General features: G+C 58.4%; 1 protein-coding gene across 6 annotated transcripts; it reads right to left on the bottom strand.

Moving 5' to 3' along the window:
• Positions 1 to 5,594: 5,594 nt before the first annotated feature.
• MLXIPL (MLX interacting protein like) lies at positions 5,595 to 24,041 on the bottom strand. Of its 6 annotated transcripts, XM_058568996.1 has the most exons (17): positions 23,749 to 24,041; positions 19,954 to 20,060; positions 15,506 to 15,588; positions 15,245 to 15,334; positions 14,930 to 14,974; positions 14,221 to 14,422; positions 14,016 to 14,096; positions 10,766 to 10,935; positions 8,843 to 9,383; positions 8,561 to 8,628; positions 8,335 to 8,485; positions 8,065 to 8,180; positions 7,850 to 7,969; positions 7,572 to 7,699; positions 7,373 to 7,496; positions 6,635 to 6,764; positions 5,595 to 6,355 (listed from the first exon to the last, which is right to left on the bottom strand). In XM_058568996.1, exons 1-17 carry the CDS (start codon positions 24,039 to 24,041, stop codon positions 6,237 to 6,239), a joined length of 2,568 nt encoding a protein of 855 aa, XP_058424979.1. In that variant the 3' UTR covers positions 5,595 to 6,236. The 6 variants fall into 6 exon arrangements, with proteins under 6 accessions (XP_058424979.1, XP_058424977.1, XP_058424978.1 ...); XM_058568994.1 differs by having other exon boundaries at positions 7,572 to 7,969; XM_058568995.1 differs by having other exon boundaries at positions 7,572 to 7,969; positions 8,335 to 8,482.
• Between the last annotated feature and the right edge of the window lie 249 nt (positions 24,042 to 24,290).

Below are 24,290 nucleotides of genomic sequence, written 5' to 3'. Positions count from 1 at the left end.
GGGTGTGTTGTCGGGGAGGCTGGGGGCAAGATCTGCAGGCCTTGGTCCGGCCTCCCCTTGAATAATTTACTGATAATCATTTATTAAAGGCGTTGTTCCACCTATCACACACTGGATCCTTTCAGGGAGGCGAAAGGGGTTATTGCTCCCTTTTAATAGGTGGGAAACTCTTCTTAGCATCAGGGGAAACTCAGGGGGGCTTTTACGGTTAATGGAGAGGGAAAGGGTAGTCCTGGAATGGAGTGTGGGACAGCCTCCACAAAGACCCCAGATGGAGGGACACCGTGGGGAGGCAGGGCACAGCAAAATAAAAAGCGGCAGATAAGGTTGGAAAGGTCTGGAGGTCTTGAGCACCTGCTCAGCCCAGCAAGCCGAGAGCAGCCTCCCCTGGTTATTACAGGGTGAGACAGGGCAAAATCCGAGGTTCTCTGGGTGGACAGTGTGTGCCAAGACCAAAGACAGGAGGAAAACCAGGGGGTGGTTGCAAGGATCCAAGAGGGAAGTGATAAGGGGTGGCCTGGGGAGTGGGAAGGAAGTTGAAAAGGAGATTTTTAACAGGACGTTTTTTATTTCGAAATAATTATAGATTCACAGGGAATTGAAAAATATGAACAGGAAGGTTCCATGTACCCTTCACCGAGTTTCCCCCAGTGGTAACATCTTACATAACTATAATGCAACATCCAAACCAGGAAATTGGCATTGACACAATTATTCGGATTTCACCAAAAAGGAGATATTCTGAAATATCTGATATTCTGAAATAATCGATAGAATTTGGATTAGACCTGCTTGGGTGGAGAGGGAATGTTCCCAGAACAGGCGTGCTCTGTGGGCCTCCCAGCCTCGCAGGCGAGTGGAAGTACTGGGGTCAGGGATCTCAGATTCAAACGTTTCCACGCCCACCAGGGCGCCTTTCCTGATGGTGCAGGACCCTCTGAGGCTGCTGCAGAGACTAGATGACAGACAGACACACAGCAACCCCCCGTGAGGAAACAGATCCAGTCAGAGAGCAAATGGAGTGGCCTCATTTCCTTCCCTTTTGTCTTTAGGGGAGAGGGGTTGCATTGACTCAGCCGTGGGCAGTGAGGTGGGGAGGGCTCGGACAGGGTGTCCAGAGCATCCTGGGGTTTTTCCTCCTTGTTTTTTTTTTTTTTTTTGAGGAAGACTGGCCCGTGCTAACATCTGTTGCCAATCTTCCTCTTTTTCCTTTTTTCTCCCCAAAGCCCTGGTACATAGTTGTGTATCATAGTTGTAGAGTTGTAGCTCTTCTATATGAGACGCCACCTCAGCATGGCTTCATGAGCAGTGAGTAGGTCCACTCCCAGGATCCGAACCGGCGAACCCCTGCCTGCCAAAGCGGAAGGCACAAACTTAACCGCTATGCCACCACGGGGCTGGCCCTCGGTTTTTCCTCCTTAATTGGCTATTTAGAACTGGAGGCCCAGCCATGAACCACTTTCTTTACCACCTAGAGACAAAGCTGTACTTTGAAGAAGAATTTCATTCATTCACCAAGCATTTTGCATGTGACATTTATTGATCTGGGAGCTTTGCATTTCATTGCATCTTCTCACATTCCCATCCTGCAGATTAGGAGAGTGATGCTCTAGGAGGTGCTTATTAAGTGACTTTCTGGAGGTCACGCAGGTGAAGAGTGAACCTGGGGAAACGTACAGGTCTGGTGACTCCAGTCTATTGATGTGGGGACAGGGAGAAGCAAGAGTGGGGCTCAGCTCAGTCAAGGCTGCAAGATTCTTTGACATCCATGAGTTCAGCTGATCTTTTTTAATTTTTTTTAAATTTTGTTTATTTATTTTTCCCCCAAAGCCCCAGTAGACAGTTGTAGGTCATAGCTGCACATCCTTCTAGTTGCTGTATGTGGGATGCCGCCTCAGCATGGCCGGAGAAGCAGTGCGTCGGTACGCACCCGGGATCCGAACCCGGGCCGCCAGTAGCGGAGCGCGCGCACCTAACCGCTAAGCCACGGGGCCGACACTCAGCTGATCTTTATAGTGGCCTTAAGACAGGTGCTGCTATGAAATAACTTTAAACAGATGAAAAAAAACTAGACTCAAGTCAAGTAACTTACCCAAGGTCAACAAGGAAGCCAGGGAGAGAACCCCAAGTCAAACCAGGGTCTGCTACACTCCAAGATCCATGCGCCGTCCCCCTCGCCACAGGGCTGCGGTAAGGCCTTGCTCTCACCCTAAAGTGTCCTACAGCCCAGCTGGAAGCCAAGGCCAACATTCGGAAGGACAGCTAATGACACAAAGCAGGATTTGGGAAAGTTGGGCAGATCAGGGAGAGAGATCTCCTTGTGGATCCTGAGGGGCAGTGAGATTTGACTGTACCTTCAGGGGTCAGTATTTAGACAGGTGAATTCTAGGTGGGAAGCAAGGCATGAGTCAAGGTGTGGAGGCAGAAGTAACTGATTGTTGTGCAGAAAGGAGTGACCGTGCCAGCCTGTCTGGGTCAGTGTTGCAGATGGTGCCAGAGGAAAGGATGCGGTGGGAGGGGGCATGTGCAGGAGACAGAAAAGCCTACGCCTGCCTCCCTGGTGGGGCTGATCATGCCTTGCTAAGGCAAAGCAGAATGATGCATCCCAGGAACCCCTGGAGATTCAGGGCTCCTTGGAATGTGAATGGAGGGAGGCTGTGGAGAGAAATGAGGCCTGGAGGGGTAGCAGGGCCCAGTTGCAAAGCACCTTGAACATCTGCTCAGAAACCTGGCCTCACTGGAGGGAAGCAGGAGCCAAAGAATCAATGGAAGCACAACTTCAATTTGCAGTTGAAGCTCCACCTTGCATTGCCTGGAACCCTCCCTGCCTCTGGCCTCTGTGTTAGGTGAAATGATAAATTTCCTCATTGTTTAAGCAGTGGTTCTCAAAGTGTGGGCCCTGGACAAGCATCATTAGAAATGCAAATTCGTTTTTTTTTTCCCCCAAAGCCCCAGTAGATAGTTGTATGTCATAGTTGCACACCCTTCTAGTTGCTGTATGTGGGACGTGGCCTCAGCATGGCCGGAGAAGCGGTACGTCGGTGCGCACCCGGGATCTGAACCCTGGCCGCCAGTAGCGGAGCACACACACTTAACCGCTAAGCCACGGGGCTGGCCCTGAAATACAAATTCTTAGACTCCATCCCAGACCTGCGGCCTCAAAAACTCTGGAGGTGGGGACCCAGCAATCTGTATTTTAACAAGCTTGCTAAGTGATTCTGATGCACGCTAAGTGATTCTGACGCACGCTAAAGTTTAAGAACCACTTGAGCCCCAGACGTACATTATTTGCAGCTCAAAGCCTCTGTTACAGTGGTTCTTAACCTTAGCTGCATATTGGAATCACCCTAAAAAATGCTGATGTCTAAACCCCACATCCAGGAATTCTGTTTTAATTGGTCTAGGCTGGACCTGGTCATGAAAATCTTTTAAAGCCCCACCACCTCCAAGTTATTCAAATGCACATTTAAGTTTGAGAAGCAGCGGTAAGGGATACAGGAGGCTAATGCCAGAGGCTGTATAAAAGGTGATGCTCTGTTTGACCAGGGCAGTGGCCATGGGGATGGATCTTCCAAGGTCAACCGGCCAGGCCTCGGTAACAGATACCATAGGACAGTGGGGTGTGGGGAGGAGCCCAAGATGACGGTTTCCAGCTTGCACAAGTGTCTGGATGGTGGTGCCTTTCCTGGGGATGGGGAGCATGAGGATCAGATTGGAGGGGAAAGACTGTGGGCTACAGTCTCAGAAATGATCAGTTCTGTTTTGGCTCCTTCAAAGTTAAGGGAGCTGTGGATCATTCAGAGGGAGGGGTCAGGTGGCAGTCAGATATGTGGTTGTGTAGCTCTAGGGAGAAAGCGGGGCAGATACGGAATAGAGGGTCCTCAGCAGAGGCTGAAGGGGATGGCATTGCTCAGGGCTTGCCACAGAGTAGAAGGGCAGCGGGCCGAGGAGGGACCCGTGGAGGAAGACTCCCACAGCAGGACCTGGGAGGGCACTGGCGGGGAGGAGGAAGGAGAGCCTGGTGAGCTCCTTCCTGGATTCCTGTGATCCAGAATTCTGGATCCACAGGGAAAGAGTGCTTCAAGAAGGAGGTCTGAGGGCCCGGGGGAAGGCAAGAAGAGAACTGGAGAGCGGTTGTTGGATTTGGCAACAAGGGAGTCACGTGACCTGCATGAGAGCAGAGTTCGTGAAGGGGTGAGGCTGGGGTGGCAAGGGGAAGGAGGAGCCCAAAGGCAGGGGCTGGAGGTAAATGGCAGGGGGAGAGGGACAGAGAGCAAGTATAGACAACTCTCTCAAGGGAAGGTGCCATCTAGAGGGGAACAGAGGGTCAGGGAGGTGTCTTATGGGGACCTTCCTGCAGGGTGTGAGTGGGTGAAGCCAGCAGAGCACAAACTGCCAGGATCTCACCTTTCAGAGAGCCACTTCAGTCTGTGTCTGCAGCAGCAAAGGGCACTTAGAGGGTGGGTGAACTTGTCACCCGCACAGTGAAAAGTAGCTAAGAGCAGAGACTCTGGAGTCAGACAGTCTGGGGGGCCACGTCACCAACCATGCATCTTTGAGCTAGGTAACCTCTCTGTGCCTCGATTTTTCACTGTAAAATGGGGATGATGATAACATTGTGATAGCTCTTCCACAGTGCTATATGCTAGGCACTGTTGTAAGTGCTTTATGTATGTGTGCTCTTAAGTCCTCACAACAGGTCTGCAGAGGTAGGTGCTGTGGGAGCAAGTGAGTTAATATACATAAAGTGCTTAGAATTGTGCTTGGCATGTAGTAAACACTACATAACTGTGCAGTTCTTGTTATTATTATTATTATTATTCTACATGAATGAGGGAAAGTCAAAGCCTCCAGAAGACTGCCTGCTGTTTATATCCTGCAAACATCCTGCAAAGTTCTGAGAAGATGTGAGAGGATCAGCCTCGCCAGGCTTGAATGTCAGCTCCATGAGGACAGGGGTACAGCAGTGAAGAATCTCCAGAGCCAAGACCAGCACCTGGCCCGTAGTGGGCCATCAGGAAATATTTGTTAAATGGATCAATGGAAGGATCAATGAAGTCTTGGGGCCATTTACCCTAACTCCCCATCTGAAGTATCAGTTCCTTCTAAGACATCCCAGCCAGTGGCCATCCACCCTCTGCCTGCACATCTCACGTAGTGGGGAGGTCACTGAGGCAGCATGTTCTCCTTCTGGATGGTTCCGATAGAAGGCCCTGTCACTTCCACTCCCTGGTCCTGCTCTGCCCTCTTCCAACTTGGAAGGTGGTAAGCTTCTCTGAACCTTCTCTTGGCCACGGAGGGAGGATTTCCAGGACAAGCATCTGTCATCTCTCACCTGGATGACAGCAGCAGCCTACAACTGTTCTCCCTGCTTCTGCCCCTGCCCCACTGTGGCCTATTTTCAACTCAGCATCCAGAGGGATCCTGTTAAGAAGTTACATCTGATCGTGTCCCACCTCTACTCAAAACGCTCCAGTGACTTCCAGCTCAGAGGACAAGCTAAGGCCCTTTCATGGCCCACAAGGCCCTCTATAAGACCACCTCCTACTGCCAACCAGCTCTCCATCTGAGTGAGACACGCCGACAGTCCCCGACAGTTTTTGTTTTTATTGGTTAAAAATTCTTTACAAAATCCACACACACATACCCACACACACAAGATGCCTGCCCTGGTTTGGCCACCCCCTGCCTGGGTCTCTCCTGGGCTCAGACCTCCCTGGCCTCACCCACGGACACCATCCTGCAGCCCCTCCAGGCTACCAGTGAAGGCACAGAGAGAGGGAACCTCCTCATCTGCTTGTCTGCTCAGAAACAGGGGCCTGTGCCCCACCTGTCGGGGAGCAGGGGGAAGTGACAGGGAAACAGGATTGTCCGCTTCCCTCCTTCAATTTCCAGAGTTGCGAATTTAGGCCTCCAGGTGTCACAGCTGCTAAGGCCTCAAGATCATCTTCTGGTTGAAGCTTCCCCATCCCCATTTTGCAGACTGGAAAACGGAGGTCCAAAGAGGGAGTATGAGTCCCTTAGGTCACAGTGTTAGTCACTAGCAGAGCAGGGACTGGAACTCAGTTCTTCCCAGCTTCCAGGAGGTTGGAAGAGACTTGGGCCCTGCTTGACCCTCGGGAAAGGGGAAAGCCAAGGCCTGGGGCAGGAGGGAGTGCCCAGAAGTTGTCCCTGGAGCCCATGCCCAGGGAAAGCAGCCCCAGGGTGGCTGAGTGAGTGGCAGGGTCTGGCCAGCACTATAAAGGGTTGCCGAGGGTGCCCTCTGTGACTGCCCGTGCGGCTTGCTCGGGTATACAGCCTGGGTCCGTCAGGATGCTGGTAGATGTGCTCAGCTGGCGTAGGGAGTTTAGGACAGCTGGGGAAAGAGAGAGAAAGAGAGAGACACCTCCTGGGGTCAGGGCCCTACCTTTGGATGCTGAAGATAAAGGAATGGGGGAGGTACTAGTTGGCAAGACCATCAGCACCTCCTAGGACCTCTGTCTGCAGGTGTCCTGGTGGCTGGAGGACTATCCAAGGGGCATGGTGGGATGGCCAAAACCCCAGGCTGTTCAAGACAGGCTGGACCTGGGTCTGAGTGAGTGGAACCCCTGCTCTGAGGCCTGGACCCCGGTGGGTAGGCAGGTGGCTCACGTACTTGGTCGGAGAGCAGGCAGGGAGCAGTACTGGTCCAGCCAGGCCAGCGAGGTCTGGCGGAGGCTCTGCAAGCTTGCCGTGGACACCATCCCATTGAAGGACTCAAACAGAGGCCGGATGAGGATGCTGAACTGGGCCCAGGTCAAGGAGCAGGCCTGTCATCCAGCCAGTGCCCTCACACACCTTACATGTAGCCCTGACATCTGGCCCAAACCAGGGGAAGGGCCTGCCCAGTGTGGAGCCTTGAACCCTGAGGACCCCTACTGCAGTCACCCTCCCATACTGCCAAGGCCTGCCAGCTCTCTGGCTCTCAGGCCCCTCCCCCAGCTCCTCCACAGCCCTTCTTCTGGGCTGGACTATCCCCCATCTCTGGGCTTCCCACCCCAGCTCAGTTAAGAGCTTGACCAGGCAAGGGAGGGAGAGATTCCACATCCTCCCTAGGGCCCGCCTCACTCATGCCACTGAGTTTAGGTTCTTGCAAACTGGCCCTGGGACTTTCTGAGGGCAGGGCTGTGGTCTCCTCACCCAGGGGCTTCCCCCTCGGTTTCCTTCTGCTCCCAGCCCGTCACTGGGCAATCCTGCTGGCCAAGATGCCAAGAGCCTGGAAGGAGGGGGTGTAACCGGAGCCCCTTCCCCTGGGAGCAGCTGAGACCCGCCTGGCCTGTGGAGCTGAGCCTGCAGTCAGGCACAGCCTGGTCCGGCTGCAGAGCTCACCCCGCCGCTGGCCAGGTGAGGATACCACCCAGAACTTCCAGTTGTGCAGGGTGCGGGTCCGGACGTAGTCGTCAAACATATCTCGCATCTGGTCGAAACGCTGGTGTGTGATGGGCACCCCGGTAGCAGGCAGCTGCTGCTGGCACAGGCTGGGGGTATGGGGGGTGGGGCTGGGAGTCAGGCAGCATGCCCTCTGGCCCAGCGCCCACAGGTCCTCCACCTACTTAATGGCAGCATTGAGCTCCTCGATCTGGTCCCGCAGCTGCTGGGCCTCCTCCTGCATGGCCGCCCGCTCCTGCTGCAGCATGGCGATGTACTCAGCCGTCTTCTGCAGCGTGGTGGCTTTGCTCATCTGCGGCATCACCAGGGGGCTGAGGAGCTGGAGGCGCCCCCACCCCAGGACCCGCTGAGGCACTGAGGCGGGAGGAGGCAACAGGGTGTCTGGAGGGCCCTGGGGCTTTGGTCTTGGTTCTGGTGGTGCCACTCTGGGCTGGGGGCTCACCTTGAGGCTGGGCTGGGCGCTGAGTGTGCTCACCAACCCATGCAGGGTGTCAAAGCCCAGCTTGATATTGAAGCGCCGCTTCTGCTCCGCAGAGATGTGTGTGATGCGTCGGTTCTCAGTCTTGGGGGGCAGACAGCGAGTGGGGTGAGCCTAGCAGGGAGTGCGGGAGGGCCTGGGGGTAGCAAACAGATCTTGGGGTGGGGGGATGGTGCCACCTTGGTGCTGTCTGGACGGCCCCGGCTTAGGATGGGCTGAGGGGGAGAGACGCGGACGCCCAGGGTCCCCGGGTCTGGCATGGAGCTGAGTTCCCCAGACAGCCGACGCTCACCTCCTGTGGCAGGGACAGACAGACCCCAGACAGACCAACACAGAGGAGAGGGTCCCACTGCCTGTCCCTTTCATCCTGGCCCCAGACATGGTCCCCCCTTCTTCTTTCTCCTCCCTCCACTCCTGGGAGCCCCCCAATCCCTGCAACCCGTCTTTACCGCTGGGTGCTGGGGGTGAGAGCCGCTCCACTTTGGGGACAATCAGGGCCCTGGGAGGGGCCAGTGTGGCTGGGCCGGGAGGTGGCCGGGGCGGTGTGGGGGCCGGGGTTGGGGGAAAGAAGGTGCAGGGGAACTCAGGGACCGTCTCCTGCTGGAGTGGAGAAGGACGGAGAGTTGGAGTGAAGCCCCGGGGCTCACCCCCACCTCCCAGTGCCTGCCACCTTACCGGGGACCCTGGGGGCCGGAGGAGCGTGCCAGACACAAGTGGTGGTTCCAGGGCTTGCTCAGGCTTGGCTGTGCACAGGCAGAACTGTGAGGGCCACTGGGGCTGGCCCCAACCCCGTCATCGCCCAGCCCTTACGGATTCAGGGCCCATGTCCCTAATGCCTCGCCACCCTGCCCTCCAGTGGAGCGTGGCCCTCAACCTTCTCCTCTGCTCCCACAGGCTCCCCACTTCTGCATTAGGTCCCCATCTCCCCCTCTGTCAACCCTGCACCTCGCATCTCACCTGCTGTGAGCAGCTGGGTGAGGCAGGGGTTGTTGCCCCCAGCAGTGGCAGCGGGGCTGGCAGCAGCAGGGGCCAAGGTGCGGGGGCTGGGCCTCTGCCCCCTAGGGGATGGGGTGGGGGGCTTGCCTCTGGGCCGCAGGCTGTGGGACACTGTGAAGTGAGGCCCAAATGGGGGCTCCGGATACCCGGAAGGGAGAAGGGGGAAGGAGGAGGGGGCAGGGCCTGGGCCAGGCTGTGGGGTGGGTGGGAAGGCAGTGGGAGCAGGTAGTGGGGACACTCCCGGGGCAGGAGGGACAGTAGGGAATGAGAATCTGGGAGAGAAGAGAGACTCTTCCTGCAGCACAGCAGGGGGCGGAGCCATGGGAGGGAAGTGGGGTGGGGGACGGGGCTCCAGGCCAGGCCCCTTGGCAGGGACAGGGTATTGGAGGAGCCGTGGGGGTGTGGGAGGCGGTGGGAGCTTGGGCTTGGGGTCTTCAGGAAGGAGGAAATCAGAGCTCAGGAAGGCACCGGAATCCAGGGGGCCAGGGCAGCTGCTCCGAGCCTGGGTGGGAGGACAGATAGAGAGCAGGGCAGAAAGCTGGCCTTTGTGGCCACCCGGGCAGCCTCCTGCCTTGGCTGAGTGCTGGACTGAGCACTGGGAGAGACAGAAGAAATGATCCCTGCCCTTCAACACATACACCAGGGAAATTATAATTTAATGAGGAAAGGGAGTGGAACACATTGATGCACAAATTAGGCATAAGAAAGAGCATCAATCTTCCTGCCTACCCATTCATTCACCAAATAATTTATCCATCCATCCACCAATCCATCCACTAATCCATCCACCCATCCATCCTTCCATCCCTCCATTCCTCCATCCCTCCTCTATCCATTCACCTACGTATTTATTCTCTCATCTGTGAGCTAGCTCATCTATCTTTCCACCAGCCCAATGGGTACTGTCCCATTCACCAATCCATCTAGCCATCTACACTTCCTTCATTCATCCACCAACCCATCCACAATCCATCTATCCACCATCTATACATTCACCAGCCATGTATCCACCCACCAGCTGATTCATTGATCCACCAAACTTATTTATGAATTCATCTACCAGCCCATCCATCCAACCAACCACTCACCCCTATATTTACACCAACCCACGTAAGTATCTACCCCCATCTACAACCCTTCTATCTATTCACCAACACACCCAGCCACACACTCATTCATTCACTCACTTGCTCAATCTTTGGGCAACCATTTACCCAGCACTGTTGATGTGCTTGAACTGTGCTAGGCATGGAAGATGCAGTGGTGAGCAAAACACAGCCCTTCCAGCAAGGAGCTCACTGTCTAGTCGAGGAGAGAGACCCCTCAGTGATGAACTACAATAGTGCCGGAAAGTCTAATGATGGAGGGAAAGGCATCTAACCTAGCAGCAGGGAGGCAACATGTGAATTGGGCGTGGTAGATTCACTGTTCCCTAAGCACACAGGCTCAGCTTCCTGCCTTCATGCTCCCATTCATGCTTCTCCTCCCTTCTGGCTCCTGCCTCCATGCTCCCATTCATGCTTCTCCTCCCTTCTGGCTTGCCTTCTGCTGGTCTCTTCTGTCCAAACCTGACCCGTTCACTAAGGCCCAGAACTACCCCTCCTCCAGGAGGCCTTCCATAAGCAAGCCGGCCCTCGGCAGTGCCCTGCTCCATGCTCTCCTGCCCTCAGCCTCCCTCCCACAACCATCTTGTCAGCTCTGCTTCACAAGGGTCTTTCCTCCCCAGCTGAACTGTGCCCTCCTGGAGGGCAGAGATGGGGACTTTCTCCTCCTCCAGCCCCTTGGTCAACCAAGCACAGGACCAGCACTCGAGAAGTACCCTGAAAAGCTCCCAGCCGTGGACAGGTGGGCTGGGCAGGGCTGGGCGGGCTGTGATGAGCTCACCTGCAGCAGGTTATGCCCCGAGAGGTGGGTCATGCCCGAGGAGGCAGGGGGCACCTCTGAGCCCAGGATACCACTGCTGAAGGAGGAGGTGGCCACGGGGCTGAAGCTGGGGGCCTCTGGGAAGTTCGAAGGCATGGGCGTCTGTGGGGGGCGGTAGCTGGTGAAGAAATCTGTAATTCAGACACACAGGGAGGCAGCAGTTAGGGCTAAGGCTGCGTCTGGAAGCAGTGGGAGGAGAGTGGGCCTCGTGCCCTGTCCCCAGGCTGGGCTGGTGGTGGGGTGGGGGCCGGCGGGGGAGGGGGGGCTTCCACAGGAGATTGTGAAACTGGGAGAGTTTCTGTCTCACTCAGGGGAAGCAGCAACAGAGGCGCGGGTGGGATGGGCCTGAGTGGGAGACAGCAGGGGACTGTGGGGGTGTGCACAGGACCCCTGGGAGCAGCCCTCCCACCGAGCCCCACACTTGGCTCATAAGGCCGCCTTCCCCATCCCCAGGCCTGGGCACTCCCATGTCTGCTCCGGTTAGCAGCCCTGCTGGGGACATAGAAAGGGGGGTAATAGAGAGTGCCAGGGAGGGAAAGGGGTGGGGTCCAAGGGAGGAGGTCTGGGATGGGGAGGAGCCGCAGGGTGACAGGAGTTCAAGGGGTAAGATAGGGGTGAGAGGGCTCAGGCGGTCAGTGGGTCTGGGACAAGTTGGTTTGTTGGAAGGTCGACAGATGGGGCAACAAGCATAGAGCCCAGGAGTGGAGTGAAAGGGCTAAGGGGGTGACAGCAGGGGTCAGAGGGTGGGCTCAGAGTGGGGGCAGGAGTCGGGGGGGCTGGAAAGCCTGGAAGGGCTGGCGGGGAGGGGGCAGCCAGATTGTTTGGGGTGCGGGTTGTGTAAGCCCTGGGCTATTCTGGTTTTGGGAAGCAGCTGCCTGCGGCTTGACCACATCCCGGGCCTGGGCGCCGCCCGCCCACCCGCTCCCTTCCGGGCACCTTTCTCTGACCCTGACCAGCCTTCAGTCTGCACCAGCTCCCCAGGCCTCCTGGTCTGGTCGGATCTGACCCCACTGGCCTTGGATGGCCCAGGCCCCCCAGCCAAGAGAGCTGGGTAGGCCTCTCTCCCAGGGGCCACCTTGAAGGAGACCTAGCAGTGGGACAGATAAGACCACACCAAACCTCCAGCCTGACGGGGTTAAACCTGTGTGTGCATTCCATGTGACTCTGGGGCCTAGGTGTCGCTGGCCAGCCAGCTCTGCCTGTGTCAGTGTGTGGTCTCCTGCCTCCCTGTGTGTCTGTCCCCCTGTCTATAGCTCTGTCTCTGTGCACTTGCCCTGATGTGAGGTGCTCGGCGTATGCCTGTGTGCTCTGCGCCCACGCCGCTATATCTGAGTGTGTGTGTGTGTGCGTGCGCATGTGTGTCTTTCTTGGCCACATGGTCAGAAGGGAGGGATTGTCTTGCTGTCCTGCTGCCTCCCTTTAACAGAGGGACTGGGTGGCAGAGGGTGAGCGGTCACTAATCCTCCACTCCCCGAGGACCATAAGCCTTGTTACTAGGCCCCTTGAGGCCTGGGCTCTAGAACCAGCTGCCTACTAGGCCTGGCCCCTGGATGCTGAGGGCCACAGAGCAGCTCCCTGCTCACTGCTGCTACCCACTCCCCAGGCCTCGAGGGCTTCATGGAGCAGCAAGCCCAGCTCATTACTGAGTCAGCACCATCTCCTTACCACAGATTGCCCACTTGTCCCTGCCCGGCCTTGAGAGAGCCGCCCATTGAGCCTGAGTCCCTCCCCAGCCTCTGTTTACCCACTGACCTGCCATCTCCTCTCTGAGTCCTCTCTCGTCCCAAGCTCCCCTCCTCTTCCCTCAGCGCCCCTCACCCAGGCCTCCTGCCCCTCACTGAGGTCTCCCCTCACCGAACCCCCTCCCTCCCTCGAGTTCTGGCCCCTCACGGCGTTTCCTCTCAAGTGAGGTGCTCTTGGGGACAATCAGAAGCAGCCCTGGTGGCCCTGGTGCTCCCTGCCCTCCCGGTGGACAAAGCTCTTGAAGGGGCCACACTAGCCACCTCCTCTGCGTGGCATCCCCTACCACAGGTTGCCCACACTCACCCCCACCCCAGCAGCCACCCTAGATTGAGAGAAGTCACTTCCTAGCCCCAGGTTTGCCCAGAGCCCAGGGTGAGGGCGGGTGGGCTCCTACCTGTGGCAGGGGTCTGTGTGCCCAGACAGGGCTGCTGCCCTCCCAGGCTGGTCTGCTCCCAGGGCACTGCCATCAACGCTTCTGCCCCCACAGCCCCCACTCCCGCCCAGGGCTGAGGCAGGGGTGGGGGTGGTTCCTCATTCCCTAGTCCCCGCCCCACGGGCCTCCACATCTTGACTGATGGGCCCAGGACCCTGTGGGGGAGGAGTGGAGGGGTCACGAAACTACGCCTTTATGCCAGGGACCCCCTTTCTGTCCCCTGGGTCTTGGCTGAGATAGGGCGAGCCCTGATGTCTCTCTGACCCCCAGAATGGCTCCAGAGTCCCCTAACTGTATGAACATCGGGAACAGTCTCCAAGACCTACAGCCGAGTAAAGAAAGTGACGTGGGAGAGGCTGTTGTGAAAACAGAAAGAGACATCTGTCCACATGTGCTATTACCGATGTGAGGACCTCTGGAAGGGCAGAAAAAGCCAGTGAGTGACCTGGTGCCCTGGGGGTCAGAAGAGGGAGGCAGGGAAACACACTACTTTAGAAAGTGCCTTACAAGATATGATACCTGGGATTTTCTTAAAAATAACATCGGAGGGGACAAGTGAGTGAGGTCGAGATGAAACAAGACTGGCCAAGAGCAGTAAATGTTGAAGCTGGTGATGGTCACAGGAGCGTCCATTGAAGTACTCTCTCTCTACTTGTGTGTATGTTTGAAATATTCTTTAACAAACAGTTTTCAAAATGAATGATGTAAATAATAAATTGACCCAAACAAATCCAAATCCCTGAAAGAGTCCCAGCGTGCACCGCTCTCCTGGGAGCTCCCAGAGCCTGCAGCACCAATGCTCCTTGTCCCCTGTTCCCTGCCTGGGTACCCTGACGGGCCCTGCTCTCACCTGAGGCCACACCAGCTGCATCCCAAAGCCAGAAAAGGGAGACCAGGAAGATCCCTCAGAAGTCACCCAGACCGTCCATCCTCTGAGAGGGCCCCGGGACTGGCCCGAGGTCTCATAATCATACTGGGGCTTTCCTCGCACTGACCCTGCCCATCCACCCCACCCCGGGGGAGGGGCCTGCCCACCTGAGATCTCCATGAAGTCATCCAGGCTGGGCTGTAGAGGTGTCAGGTCCGGCTGGATCATATCAGCATTGCCAACGTAGGCTGGAGGGGGGCAGTGGTGCCGTCAGGAGCAGCAGGCAGGCTGGAGTGGGGGCACTGTCCCCAGCTGTCCCCTCCTGGCTGCCTGGATTCCCACAGGCCTCCGTTCCCGGGTGCACGCCCTCACCGTCCTCGGGGGGCAGCTGCAGGGGCTTGGGGCTGGGCTGAGTCATGGTGAAGAGTGTGTCGGAGATGTCGGACAAAAAGCAATCGAGGTCCAGAAGCTGCCGCCCGCCGGGCTCCTCCTCTGGGCCCCCCAGTAGCACGGGCACCACGCTGGAGAAGAGCTGCTCGCACCATCGCTCCGGTGACTGCCACCCACCTTCCGCCTAGGGAGACAGAGCTGTCAGCAGCCCCACTCCTCCCCAGTCTGGGGACACAGGGTTGCCCACTGCCCCCGGCCTGGGGGACAAAGTGATTAGCCGGCCACAAGGCCTCTCTCTGCACAGCCCCTCCCCACCTTTCTCTGGTGGACCCAGTTTGCTACCTGAAAGGCTAGTGTCACCCCACTGGCCTCTGAACAACTCCCCCCAGGAGACAGACCAGGATGGCCTGTTGAAGACACAAGAGTCCCCTTCCTGCCCCTGTACTTCTTCCTATCTGGACACCAGTTCTTAGGGCCCTCTGTTCCCCCATGCCTCCCCACCACTTGCTCAACCAGAAGCCTTGGGGTCTTCCCACCACTGTGCCCTCCAAGGCTTCCCTTCCCAAGGGGAGAAGGGCTCAGTTAACCAGAGGAGATCAGCCCACTCCCTCACTTCCCACCCTCACCCGCAGCCACTGTCCTGTCCGCCCAGAGGGAAGCTGTCAATTCTCTGGGTCCAGGGAGCACCCACCTGCTTTGGGGCCAGGAGATCCCCTTCTCTGCTGGACTTACGGAGCTGCAGGAGCACACAGACGTGGACACCAGGTCCCTTGCCCCCTCCTCCATCGTTCCCACCAAGGCCTCCCCTACTCACAAGTGCTCCCAGATCAACGGGATCCCTCATTTCCCCTCAGGAGCTCCTCCGCCCTGGGAGGTAAGGTGGCTGCAAGGAGCCCCCGTGGCCACACGGTGGCGCTGTCAGCCTGGGTCTTAATGGAGGGCGGAGTCGGGGGGAGCCAGCAGCCGCAGGGGGAAGGTCTGGGGTCTCCCCCGGGCCCCCACTGACCCGCTTCTTGTAGTAGATGCGCCACTTGTGGTACTCGCGCATCACCACCTCGATGCGCCGCTTCCAGTAATTCCCCTCCAGGACCACGGCCTGGGGAGTGTCGGGGAGGGGCTCAGTGCGAGAGGTAGCACCGCCCCCCACCCCCATCCCTCACCCAATCCCCATCCGGGCCAGCCCCTCCCGCCCTGCACGAGGAGCGACGGAAGGGAGGGGCCAGGCTTGGTGGGGAGGCAGGTGGGCGGTGGTCCCAGTCTCAGCTACCTTCGGTTTCCGGTGCTCGTCAGCCTCAGGCCCCTGCAGGGGGGTCACGAAGCCACACACGGGGCTCTTCCTCCGCTCCACATCTGAGAGATGGGGGCCAGGTCACGGTTGCCCAGCTCCCTCATCTCGCACCCAAAGGGGACTGGGACCCAAGTGCCACACTACCAAACCCTGGCCTTCGATGCTCAGATTAAGTGCCACCTCTTCCAGGAAGACTTCCTGCCTGCTCTAGCCCTCCCACATCTCCTATTTCTATGCCCCACTGTGAAACCGACCTCCCACACCTCCTCTGCCTCCCTTGGAAGCCTAGTAGGTGTGCCAGCAATGCTTGCTGAATGGGATTGTGGGGCAGGCGACAGGGAGTGAGCCGCCCCAAGAAGGTCCTGGTCAGACTGGCAGGCCAGGGGTCCCCTGCCTCAGGCTCCTTGGCACTGTCCTCGCTCACCTCAGAGAACCACCACTTGTCCTTCAGGCCACCTACCTGAGCCCTTTTCCACCTCCTCCACTCCCCTCCCTGTCTCCAATCCTGATCTCTCTCCAGGCTCCTCCCTTTTGACCTATAAACACATTCCAGGCTCTCTGTCACCTCCCAAACCTTTCCCTAACCTTGTTCCCCCAACAAGCTAGCCTTCTTCCCCTTACCTCTCTGCTCCCCCAGACTCTGGAGGAGCCGTCACTCACCACCTGCACTTGCACTCGTCCAGGCTCATCCTCACCTCCGTGACTCAGACTCAGTGTCTGCCCCACACCCGCCCCACCGGCCCAGCTCCTGAAGGCAAGGCCCTGGTCCTCCCCAGGGCCATCCTCCTAGCCCTCGGCCCCTCCTCCCGGCCCAGCTCCTGAAGGCAAGGCCCTGGTCCTCCCCAGGGCCATCCTCCTAGCCCTCGGCCCCTCCTCCCTCGGCCCCTGGAAACTTCCCTCTGTCCTCCTGCCTCCCTGACCCTTTTTCCCTGGCTTCTCTGCAAGGCCCGCCCCCAATCTCTCCATCCTGCCCTTTTCCAGCTTCATACCCTTTTCCCAGCTGCCTGGAGAACCTCCACTAGGATGTCCCAACACTTTGTCCCTTTCAGATGTCTGGGAGTGTCCCTCCCAAGCCTCTGTCTCCCTGGACTGCCAACACTGCCTCCCAATCACAGAAACTCCCCTGGACTCCTGGCCTTCCCGTCTAATCCCTGGACTAACCGTCCCAGTTCCAAGGATCTGGGACATTTCCTCCGCCATAGTCTTCCCTCCACATTCTCCCTGTCGCCCCCTGGTCTGGTGTCATTTGTCACCTGACCTCCCCAATGCCAGCCTCACACCCTCCAGTCCGTCTTCCTGCTGTGGCCAGGCCATTTCCTCCTGAAGCACACTTCAGGCCTGAAACCCTCCACGCCCGTGAAACCTCCAGGATGAAGTCCACATCCCTTCGCTGGGCTTCCAAGCCCTCTGTGACTGGCCCCCACCTGCTCCTCCCCCTATCCGTGTCCCTCATATGTGCCACCTTGAAGCCAAACAGTCTTGCCGTTTCCCCATACAACCCACTCTCTGGTCTTATTCTACACGGCACAGCCCTTCCTTCCCTCCTCTGCCTCGTCCACCTCTGCCCACCTGTCAGGAGAGACCAGGGTAGCCCCCCTTCCAGGAAGCCTTCCCTCCTCTGAAACCCCATGGTCCCATCTGCCTCACTCTCCACCCTGCCTCGCCATTTCTCTGCATGCTGGCCTCCTCGCTGGGAGGGAAAGCAGGAGCTGTGTCCTTTGGCCCTGAATCCCTGCATCTGGCACAGAGCTCGGCACATAGCAGGCCTTCGAAACCCTGGACCCCCATGCAGTGACTTTTTTTGGCAGTCCTGACAAAGAGGATGATCGCTCACCCTTCAGGGGTGTCGGCGGGGCCCGTCCTGCCTCAGCCCTGGGCAAACTTCCTCTGGGACAAATGAGGACACAGAGGAGGGGGACCACCTGAACATGAAGTTTATTGGGACCTTCAGCATCATTTACAAGGTTCTGTCCTAAAGGACATCCTCCAAAACGACCCCCATGGGATTAAGGGAGGGGGCCTGTCCTGGTGGCTGAGTGTGGCTTGGACAGAAAACAAAGAATGGGCCCTTGGGTGTGTGGACTACCAGGAGGTTAGAGCAAGGAGGGTCTCCAAGAGTATCTGCCCCTGGCTTCCCAGGGAATGAGCCCCAGGAAATAGTAAGTTTGCCCAGGGCCCCCAGAGAGTCAGGGCTGAGCAGGCCTGGCCGGGCTCTCCCCTCCCCCACCCAGGGACCCTGCCCTCTGGACGGAAGGGCAGTGACCATGTGGCTTCCTGGAGCTGGGGCGGGTTTTATTGATAAGTTCATCACTGATAAGTTCATCCATTCATGCAGCCATCTAACCCACGCTGGGGCAGGGAATCCACAGGAAATCAGGACGCTCAGGGCTTAGTGGGAGAGCTAAGGAAAGCACACACAAAACACGAGCCAGTGCACGGGGGAGAGACTGTCTGTGAGAGGTGCACAGTGCTCCGGGAACTCAGAGGACACCCAGACGATTGGGGGTGTGGGCAAAGAGGGGATCTTGGAGGCCCGGAGCCTGCAGAGGGGTGGCAGGCATGAGGGGGTGGGGCCAGCCAGCCTTCCAGCGGTCCCCACCCTCCCCTTTTCCTGAAGCCCACCCTCAGACCTTGGGTGGTCAGGGAGGAGGCGTGCTGACGTTTGTCATGGGCCTGCGTTTGCTGCCCCTACGACCACAGTAATAATAACAAATGCCTGCAGCTCTCCTTCTGGGAGCCCCTGTGTGTGTCAGGGCCTGGGCTGAGATAGGGATGCTCCTACTGCAAACCCACAACAAACCTCAGCAGCAGGACTGTTATTACCCCACTTTACAGATGAGCAGGCTTCTGCTAGCAGAGGCTAGGGATGTTCCCAAGGTCACACAGCTAGGGCATGCTAGAACTTGACTCAAACCCACCTCTGTCTGTCTCAGAACCTGGGGTCCTTCCAGCAACTTGTGCAATAGCTGCAGACCAGAGTCTGTCTGTCTGGGCGAGGACCCCAGGTGGCATCAGAAATTTATTCTGCAGAGAGAAGCACTTGTGTCCCATCCAGCTTGGGGGGGCAGGGTGAAGGGTGAAACCTTGTGGGGGGACATTGACTCCCCCTGGCCTAAAAGCCTTATGGTTCAGCCAGGGCCATCCTGCAAGTTCCTAAAAATGGCAGAGACCCAAGGAGACATTCAAAAGGCATGTAGCTCCCACTGCCCGGCTGGGCGACCTGCGTGTTGTCAGGCGAGGACTGGAAGGCCGCCAGCAGGGAGCAGTGGAAGGAGTGCTGGGCTCAGAGCTGGAGAGCCCTGGACTTCCAGCCGGCCACAGCTCTGCTTCCTTTATGCTCTGTGACCCTGAACAAGTCATTCGCCTTTTTCACCTTTGGGGCCTCAGTTGCTCATCCATAAAATGGGGGTAATAATACCTCTCTCCCGGGGTTGCTAGGAAGACTTAAATAAGATGATCTGTGAAAGTGCCAGTCACATAGATGAACAGAGACCAGAAAACGCTCCCTCTCTCTGCTTGGGTGCAATCCAGCGGGGCCAGTACAAAGAATACCGTGTGCTCCCTCCTGGGCTGTGTGTCCCAGCTCAGCACAGCCTTTGATTCTGCAGCAGGACCTAACTGAGCTGGACAAGGTCCCAATACAGGGCCGACTGTCCAAGCCCTCTCAGCCTCTGCTACCCTGCCACGGGGGGTAGGTGAGTCTTGTATCCCCAAATAAATGACCATGACCTCCTCAAGGGTACATCAGATTCAACCATCATTTATTGAGCACCAACTTTGTGCCAGGCCCATTCCTACGCATTATCCCCGTGCCAACCATGCAAGGTAGGACTACTGGCCTCATGTTATAGATGAAGAAATAGGTTCAGAGAGGTTAGACAACTTGCCTGCAGTCACATAGCCAGCAAGAGGCAGAGGCAGGGTGGGAAACCAGCTCTGGGTAACTCCAAGTCCAGAGTCCCTTCTACTATACCACACAGCCTCTCTGGGCCCCCTCCCCAAAATCTCCATGGGGGTTTCCTGCTGGGTATTCAGTAAAGACTTCACTGAAAGGCTGGTGGAGGCCCATGGAAGATTCCCGTTTCCCCCTTTGCACAGTGAGGCAGTTGGTCCAGATAGTGTCTAATGCCTCTCTCTACCCCACCATTTGAGGCACTTGACTACACTAGTGGGATATAGAACGGGCCTTGAACTGCCCCCCAAATCTCAGCCCACCTTAGGACTTCCAAGGGCTGACCCCTACTGTGCCCAACTTCACATCCAAGACCCTCTGGGGGTGAGAAGCTGTTCAGGGGTCCTGGTGCTGGGGGCCTGGTCTCCCCAAAAGACCGGTGGCACTCTGCTGGTGCTGGCCCTGAGGGCCCTGGGGTTTCCTGGGCAGTCCCCGGTGCAGCCCCCCTGCGGGGAGGCCCATGGTGCCCACTCACACTGGATATACCAGGCCCTCCAGATGGCGTTGTTGAGACGGATCTTGTCGCGGCAGAGCAGCTTCAGGCCTTTGAAATTCTTCCACTTGGGGGAGACCAGCTTGCCACTGTCAGAGGGAGAGGGCTGGGTCAGAGGACGCTGGAGAAAGGGAAAGGCGGGAGGGCGCTTCTGCAAGGGCTGGCTCCACACTCTTCCCTTGCACCAGGCACTCATCTAGGCTGGGCAATTTGAGGGATCCCCCCCAAATCTTGCCCCTAGCTCTAACCCGCCTGAAATTCCTACCTCGAGAGTCAGACCTTTAAAATATCCCCCAGGTCCCCACTAGAGGCCCTTGTGTTCTCTGGCGAGACCTGCTTGTTAATCTACTACCAGAACTAAAGCCAGGGCCGAAACCTGTTTATCAGCTCAGTCCTTGTAACGACAATGCCCAGCGGCCTCATAGGCATCTGTCTTGTGGGCTGGCTGAGGAGGGTTCTCGGACCCATTTCTTACTGAAGGAAACTGAGGGTCAGGAAGGGAAAGGGACATGCCCAAGGTCACGTGGCCAAACTCACTCAGGCCTGTGGCTTTTTCTCCATCAGTCTTGCTGGCCCCCTCAAGCCCAGGGGATGGATAAGGTTTGTCTGGGTGGAGAGGGAGCCTTTTCACTTCCCTTCTGGTGTCTGCCCAGTCCAGAACCCCAAGATGGCAATCTAGACTGAGCTGGAAGGTGTGCCCCTTCTCAGGGGTGTGCATAAGACAACAGCCTTCAGGGCCCAAAGGAAGGAACAAGGATGGTGGAGTGGTGGCAGTGGGGAGACAGCACCCTGACCCTGAGCCTGACCCTAAACCTAGCAGTCAATCAAATCCACAAGGTGGAAGGGCTCTACACAGGCGAGGGGCTTGCTAGGCACAGGCCAAGTGTGCCACCCCCAGGGAGGTGACCTAAGAGGTCAGGATCTTCAGGGTCTTAGACCCCTGCTGGTCCCTCTGTCCCTCCCTCCCTCCTCATGGTCCACAAGCAGGGTATACAGAAGCCTCCTCTGGCCCACTTTCTCCAACCCCTGCTCACATGGAAGGCTGAGGCCCCAAGGCTTAGTCTGCAGAAAGCCAGGCCTACTCTCTCCAGAGGCCTCCCCCTCATCCTGGGGGTGAGGGGTGACTGGGTGGCAGTGTGATTCCGCAACCCCCTGGGAACATGGGTCACTGGGTCCCCTCTCCTCTCTGGTCTCCAGGATCCTGTGTTTGCTTTGGGGATGGGGGGGGACTGCCACCCAGGACACAACAGGCCTCATTACCCAAATCAAGTACATAGCCCTAGCACCCAGGCCTGCTGGCTGGCCCCGCCCTCTTGGATGAGATAAACACCATCTGTCCAGCAGGCAGACATGGGGGAGGGGCACTCAGACACCTCCTGGGACAGCTTCTTTTGTGGCACTGGGGGGACTCCTGAGTTTGTTGCCCCTGCCCGTATCCCAGCAACCCCCGGCACTCTGATCAGTCAGTGCCCCACCCCCAGCCTGTCTGCCGTCTCTCCTCCATTTGCCTGCTGAGGTTATGGCCCTTGCGGCCAGGCAGGGCTGGGAGAGATGAGACAGTGACAACGTCCCAGCCCAGGAGGAAAGGATTTGGTCTGAGCTGGGCCGGGGAGGGGAGCAGAGTGGAGCAGAAGCCTGGGGCCAGGGTTCAAGGGCTTCTTAGACCAATAGAAAATCTGGGACTCTTGGGGATGGAATGGGGAAAACTCAGAATTCCTAGTTCAGCTCGCCCCACACATATCTACCTAAGGAATTTCCTGAGAGTCTCCCTGACAGGTCCTGCTTGCTCCCCCACATCCCTAGGCCATTCTCTCCATAACTAGACAGCTCTGGCCATGAATAAGTGTTTTCTTGGAAGTTCCAGAACCTGCCTCCCTGGGGCTTCTATCCACAGAACTGTGGAACACAGGCCCGCTTCTAGAGAAGTCCTCTGATGGCCCACACTGCGCTGCTGAGGGAAAAGCTGACCAGTCTGCCAGCACCTCGCTTGCTGTCTCCTGCCCATCCAGTCACTCTTTTGGGACACCCTGGCTTCTGCAATCCTCTCCCCTCCCGGGAACCCCTATAATTGGGGGTCTTTAAGGGCTAAAACACTGTTCCAGTCTGAGCCTGTTTTTTTCCCTACGAAATGGGGGAATGCTAAAGTTTCTCTGGTGCTGAGTCACCTCCATCCCCCACGCTTAGGCCCCCACACAGGGCAGGCCAGAGAGATGGAATATTCTGGGTGTTTAGGGAAAAAGCACAGCCCCCCTGCACCCCAGCTGCCCCTGACTGGGGTCACCTCAGCCTCCAGTCAGCCTCTTAGTGGGGGCGTTTCTTGCAGTGTGCTCCCTCCCATACCTTGCCACCTCCCCCGAACCTCCCCTTTTGGTCACCCCGGGTATGGAGTGGGGTGGGCGTCAGCCAGTGCGGGGAGAGCCCTGTGTAGTATAAAGCAGGAAGCTGAAGTTGGGAGTGGGTGGGAAATGGGGGACCCTGGGGGAGCCTGGGGAGGAGAGGCGCCCGCATCCGGGGTACCAGAACCTTGGATGCCCTGTCCCAAGCGGTCCCGTGATGTCCGAGTGGGGGAGGGAGGAAAGGGACGGGAATCTGAACTTTCCACATCGTCCAGTGCCCTGGACAATCAGGTTGCAACATGACCTGGGCTGGGGCCAGAGCATGTGGGCCAAGGTTACACCGCCTCCAGCCAATGGGGTCGCGGCTGGGTGGCCGCGGGTGGGGGTGGGCCACACACACTCCCCCGCAATCTCCACCCGGGCTCCCTGTCAGAGCTGCAAGTGGAGTCTGTATCCAGCAGTTCTCAGAAAGGGAGGAGGCGCGGCGGAGGAAGAGGAATATTTGCACAGAGAAAAGATCAAGGCTGGCCGATCCCCCTTTCTCTCCTACGGTTTTCGTTGATAATTTATCCTGGGCCCTCCGCTCCGGGGAACTTTGCTCCAGGGCACTAGGCCTGGACCCGGTTCGCGCCCTCCCCTGGGACGTGGGCGTGGAGCTCGGGCCGGGTGCGGCCCGAGCGCTCTGCAACGCGTCAAGCAGGGGTCCCAGGCAGCGTTAGGCGCTCAGCCTCGGGCGGCGACCCGGGTAGGCGAACCCAGGCCTCTCGGGTACCAGCCCCGCGCGGCCTGCAGCACCTCCTGCCGGGCCGCGGCTGGGAATCTCTGCAAGCTGGGCCCCCCAGGGTCCGCCCGGTGCACCCTCCTCCCGCCACCCTCGACCAAGCAGGTCAAGAACAGGTGTCCCGGCAATTGGGGGTTGCGGTCTGGACGAGAGACTGGGTTTCAGTCAACGTTGCTTTGAATTAGGACAACCATGGGCACGAGGAGTATCGCGAGGATGCAAGAATAGTGGGTCTGGGCCGGGGCTGCAGGGGAGGGAGCGGAGGGCTGCAGGTGGTTGGGTGGAGTGTCCCCGGGGTGGAGGGTGGGGATAGCAGGATGGCCTAAGGTCCTGGGAGCGCGAGGGATGCCCTGGCATTTCTTTGAGGGCAAAGGAGTTGGGACCGGGGAGAGGGGCCCGCGGTGGGCCTGCAGGGTCGAGGTGGAGGGAGGCTGTCCGCGCCCTGAGGAGGAATAACGGTGGTGAGGAATGGGAACCAGGAGGTATGCATGCCGGTCAGGGGCTGGTGGGCTGGGCCGGGGTCAGAGGCCGTCCGGGATGTGGCTGGAGTATCGGAGCGCAGCAGGGACCAAGGCTCGGGGCCGGGTGGGGTGTCCGGAGCTCCAGCGCGCGGTCCCACCAAGGAGGGCCGAGGCCGTCGGGCCCCGGAGCCGCCCTCACCTGTAGGCCAGGCTCATGCACTCGAAGAGGCGGGTGAGTGTGGGGTCGATGCTGCGCGGCCCGAAGTCGGCGAGCCCTACGGGCCCCTCCTGGTCGCGCCGCCGGGTCAGCGAGTCGCTGTGCGGCGACGACACCATGAAGTGACCGCTGTGGATGACCTGCGAGCGGGGCAGCCCGCTCGCGCTGCGCCGGATACTCGGGTCCTCCGAGTCTGTGTCGGAGTCCGAGTCCGGGCAGGGGACGACCCGCTGGCCCTGCAAGCCCGCGGCCAGACCTGCCAGTGCGCCAGCCATGGCCACCGCTGCCGCCGCCGCCTCGCCCGCGCGCGCTGGAGCCGCCGGCGCCGCTCCTGTGGCCAGACCCGCCGGGTCAGCACAGCCCCGCCCCGCGGCCCCCATAGGCCGTCCCGGACGGGGCGGGGCTTGTCTTAGCACCTGCGGTGCGTCGCGTGCGCGCCGGCCGGGTTTACACCGGGAGGCGGGCGCCGTCTCCCCTCCCGCCTTTCCTTCCGCCGTGACCGCTTGGAGTCCCGGTGGATCTGC

This window comes from Diceros bicornis, chromosome 26 (genome assembly GCF_020826845.1).
Source record: "Diceros bicornis minor isolate mBicDic1 chromosome 26, mDicBic1.mat.cur, whole genome shotgun sequence".
Classification (NCBI taxonomy): domain Eukaryota; kingdom Metazoa; phylum Chordata; class Mammalia; order Perissodactyla; family Rhinocerotidae; genus Diceros; species Diceros bicornis.
Note: the sequence above shows the minus strand (reverse complement) of the source record. Positions and strands in the feature narration are given on the sequence as shown.

What these genes read in the sequence shown, in the direction of transcription:
- MLXIPL (XM_058568993.1), bottom strand. Translation starts at nt 24,041, where the DNA reads ATGGCTGGCGCACTGGCAGGTCTGGCCGCGGGCTTGCAGGGCCAGCGG. An exon ending in GCATCTACTACAAGAAGCGG is followed by an intron (nt 14,975 to 15,244) that starts GTCAGTGGGGGC and finishes GTGCTCCTGCAG; the next exon opens with CTCCGTAAGTCCAGCAGAGA. An exon ending in CCTGCCTGCTCTCCGACCAA is followed by an intron (nt 6,356 to 6,634) that starts GTACGTGAGCCA and finishes CTCTTTCCCCAG; the next exon opens with CTGTCCTAAACTCCCTACGC.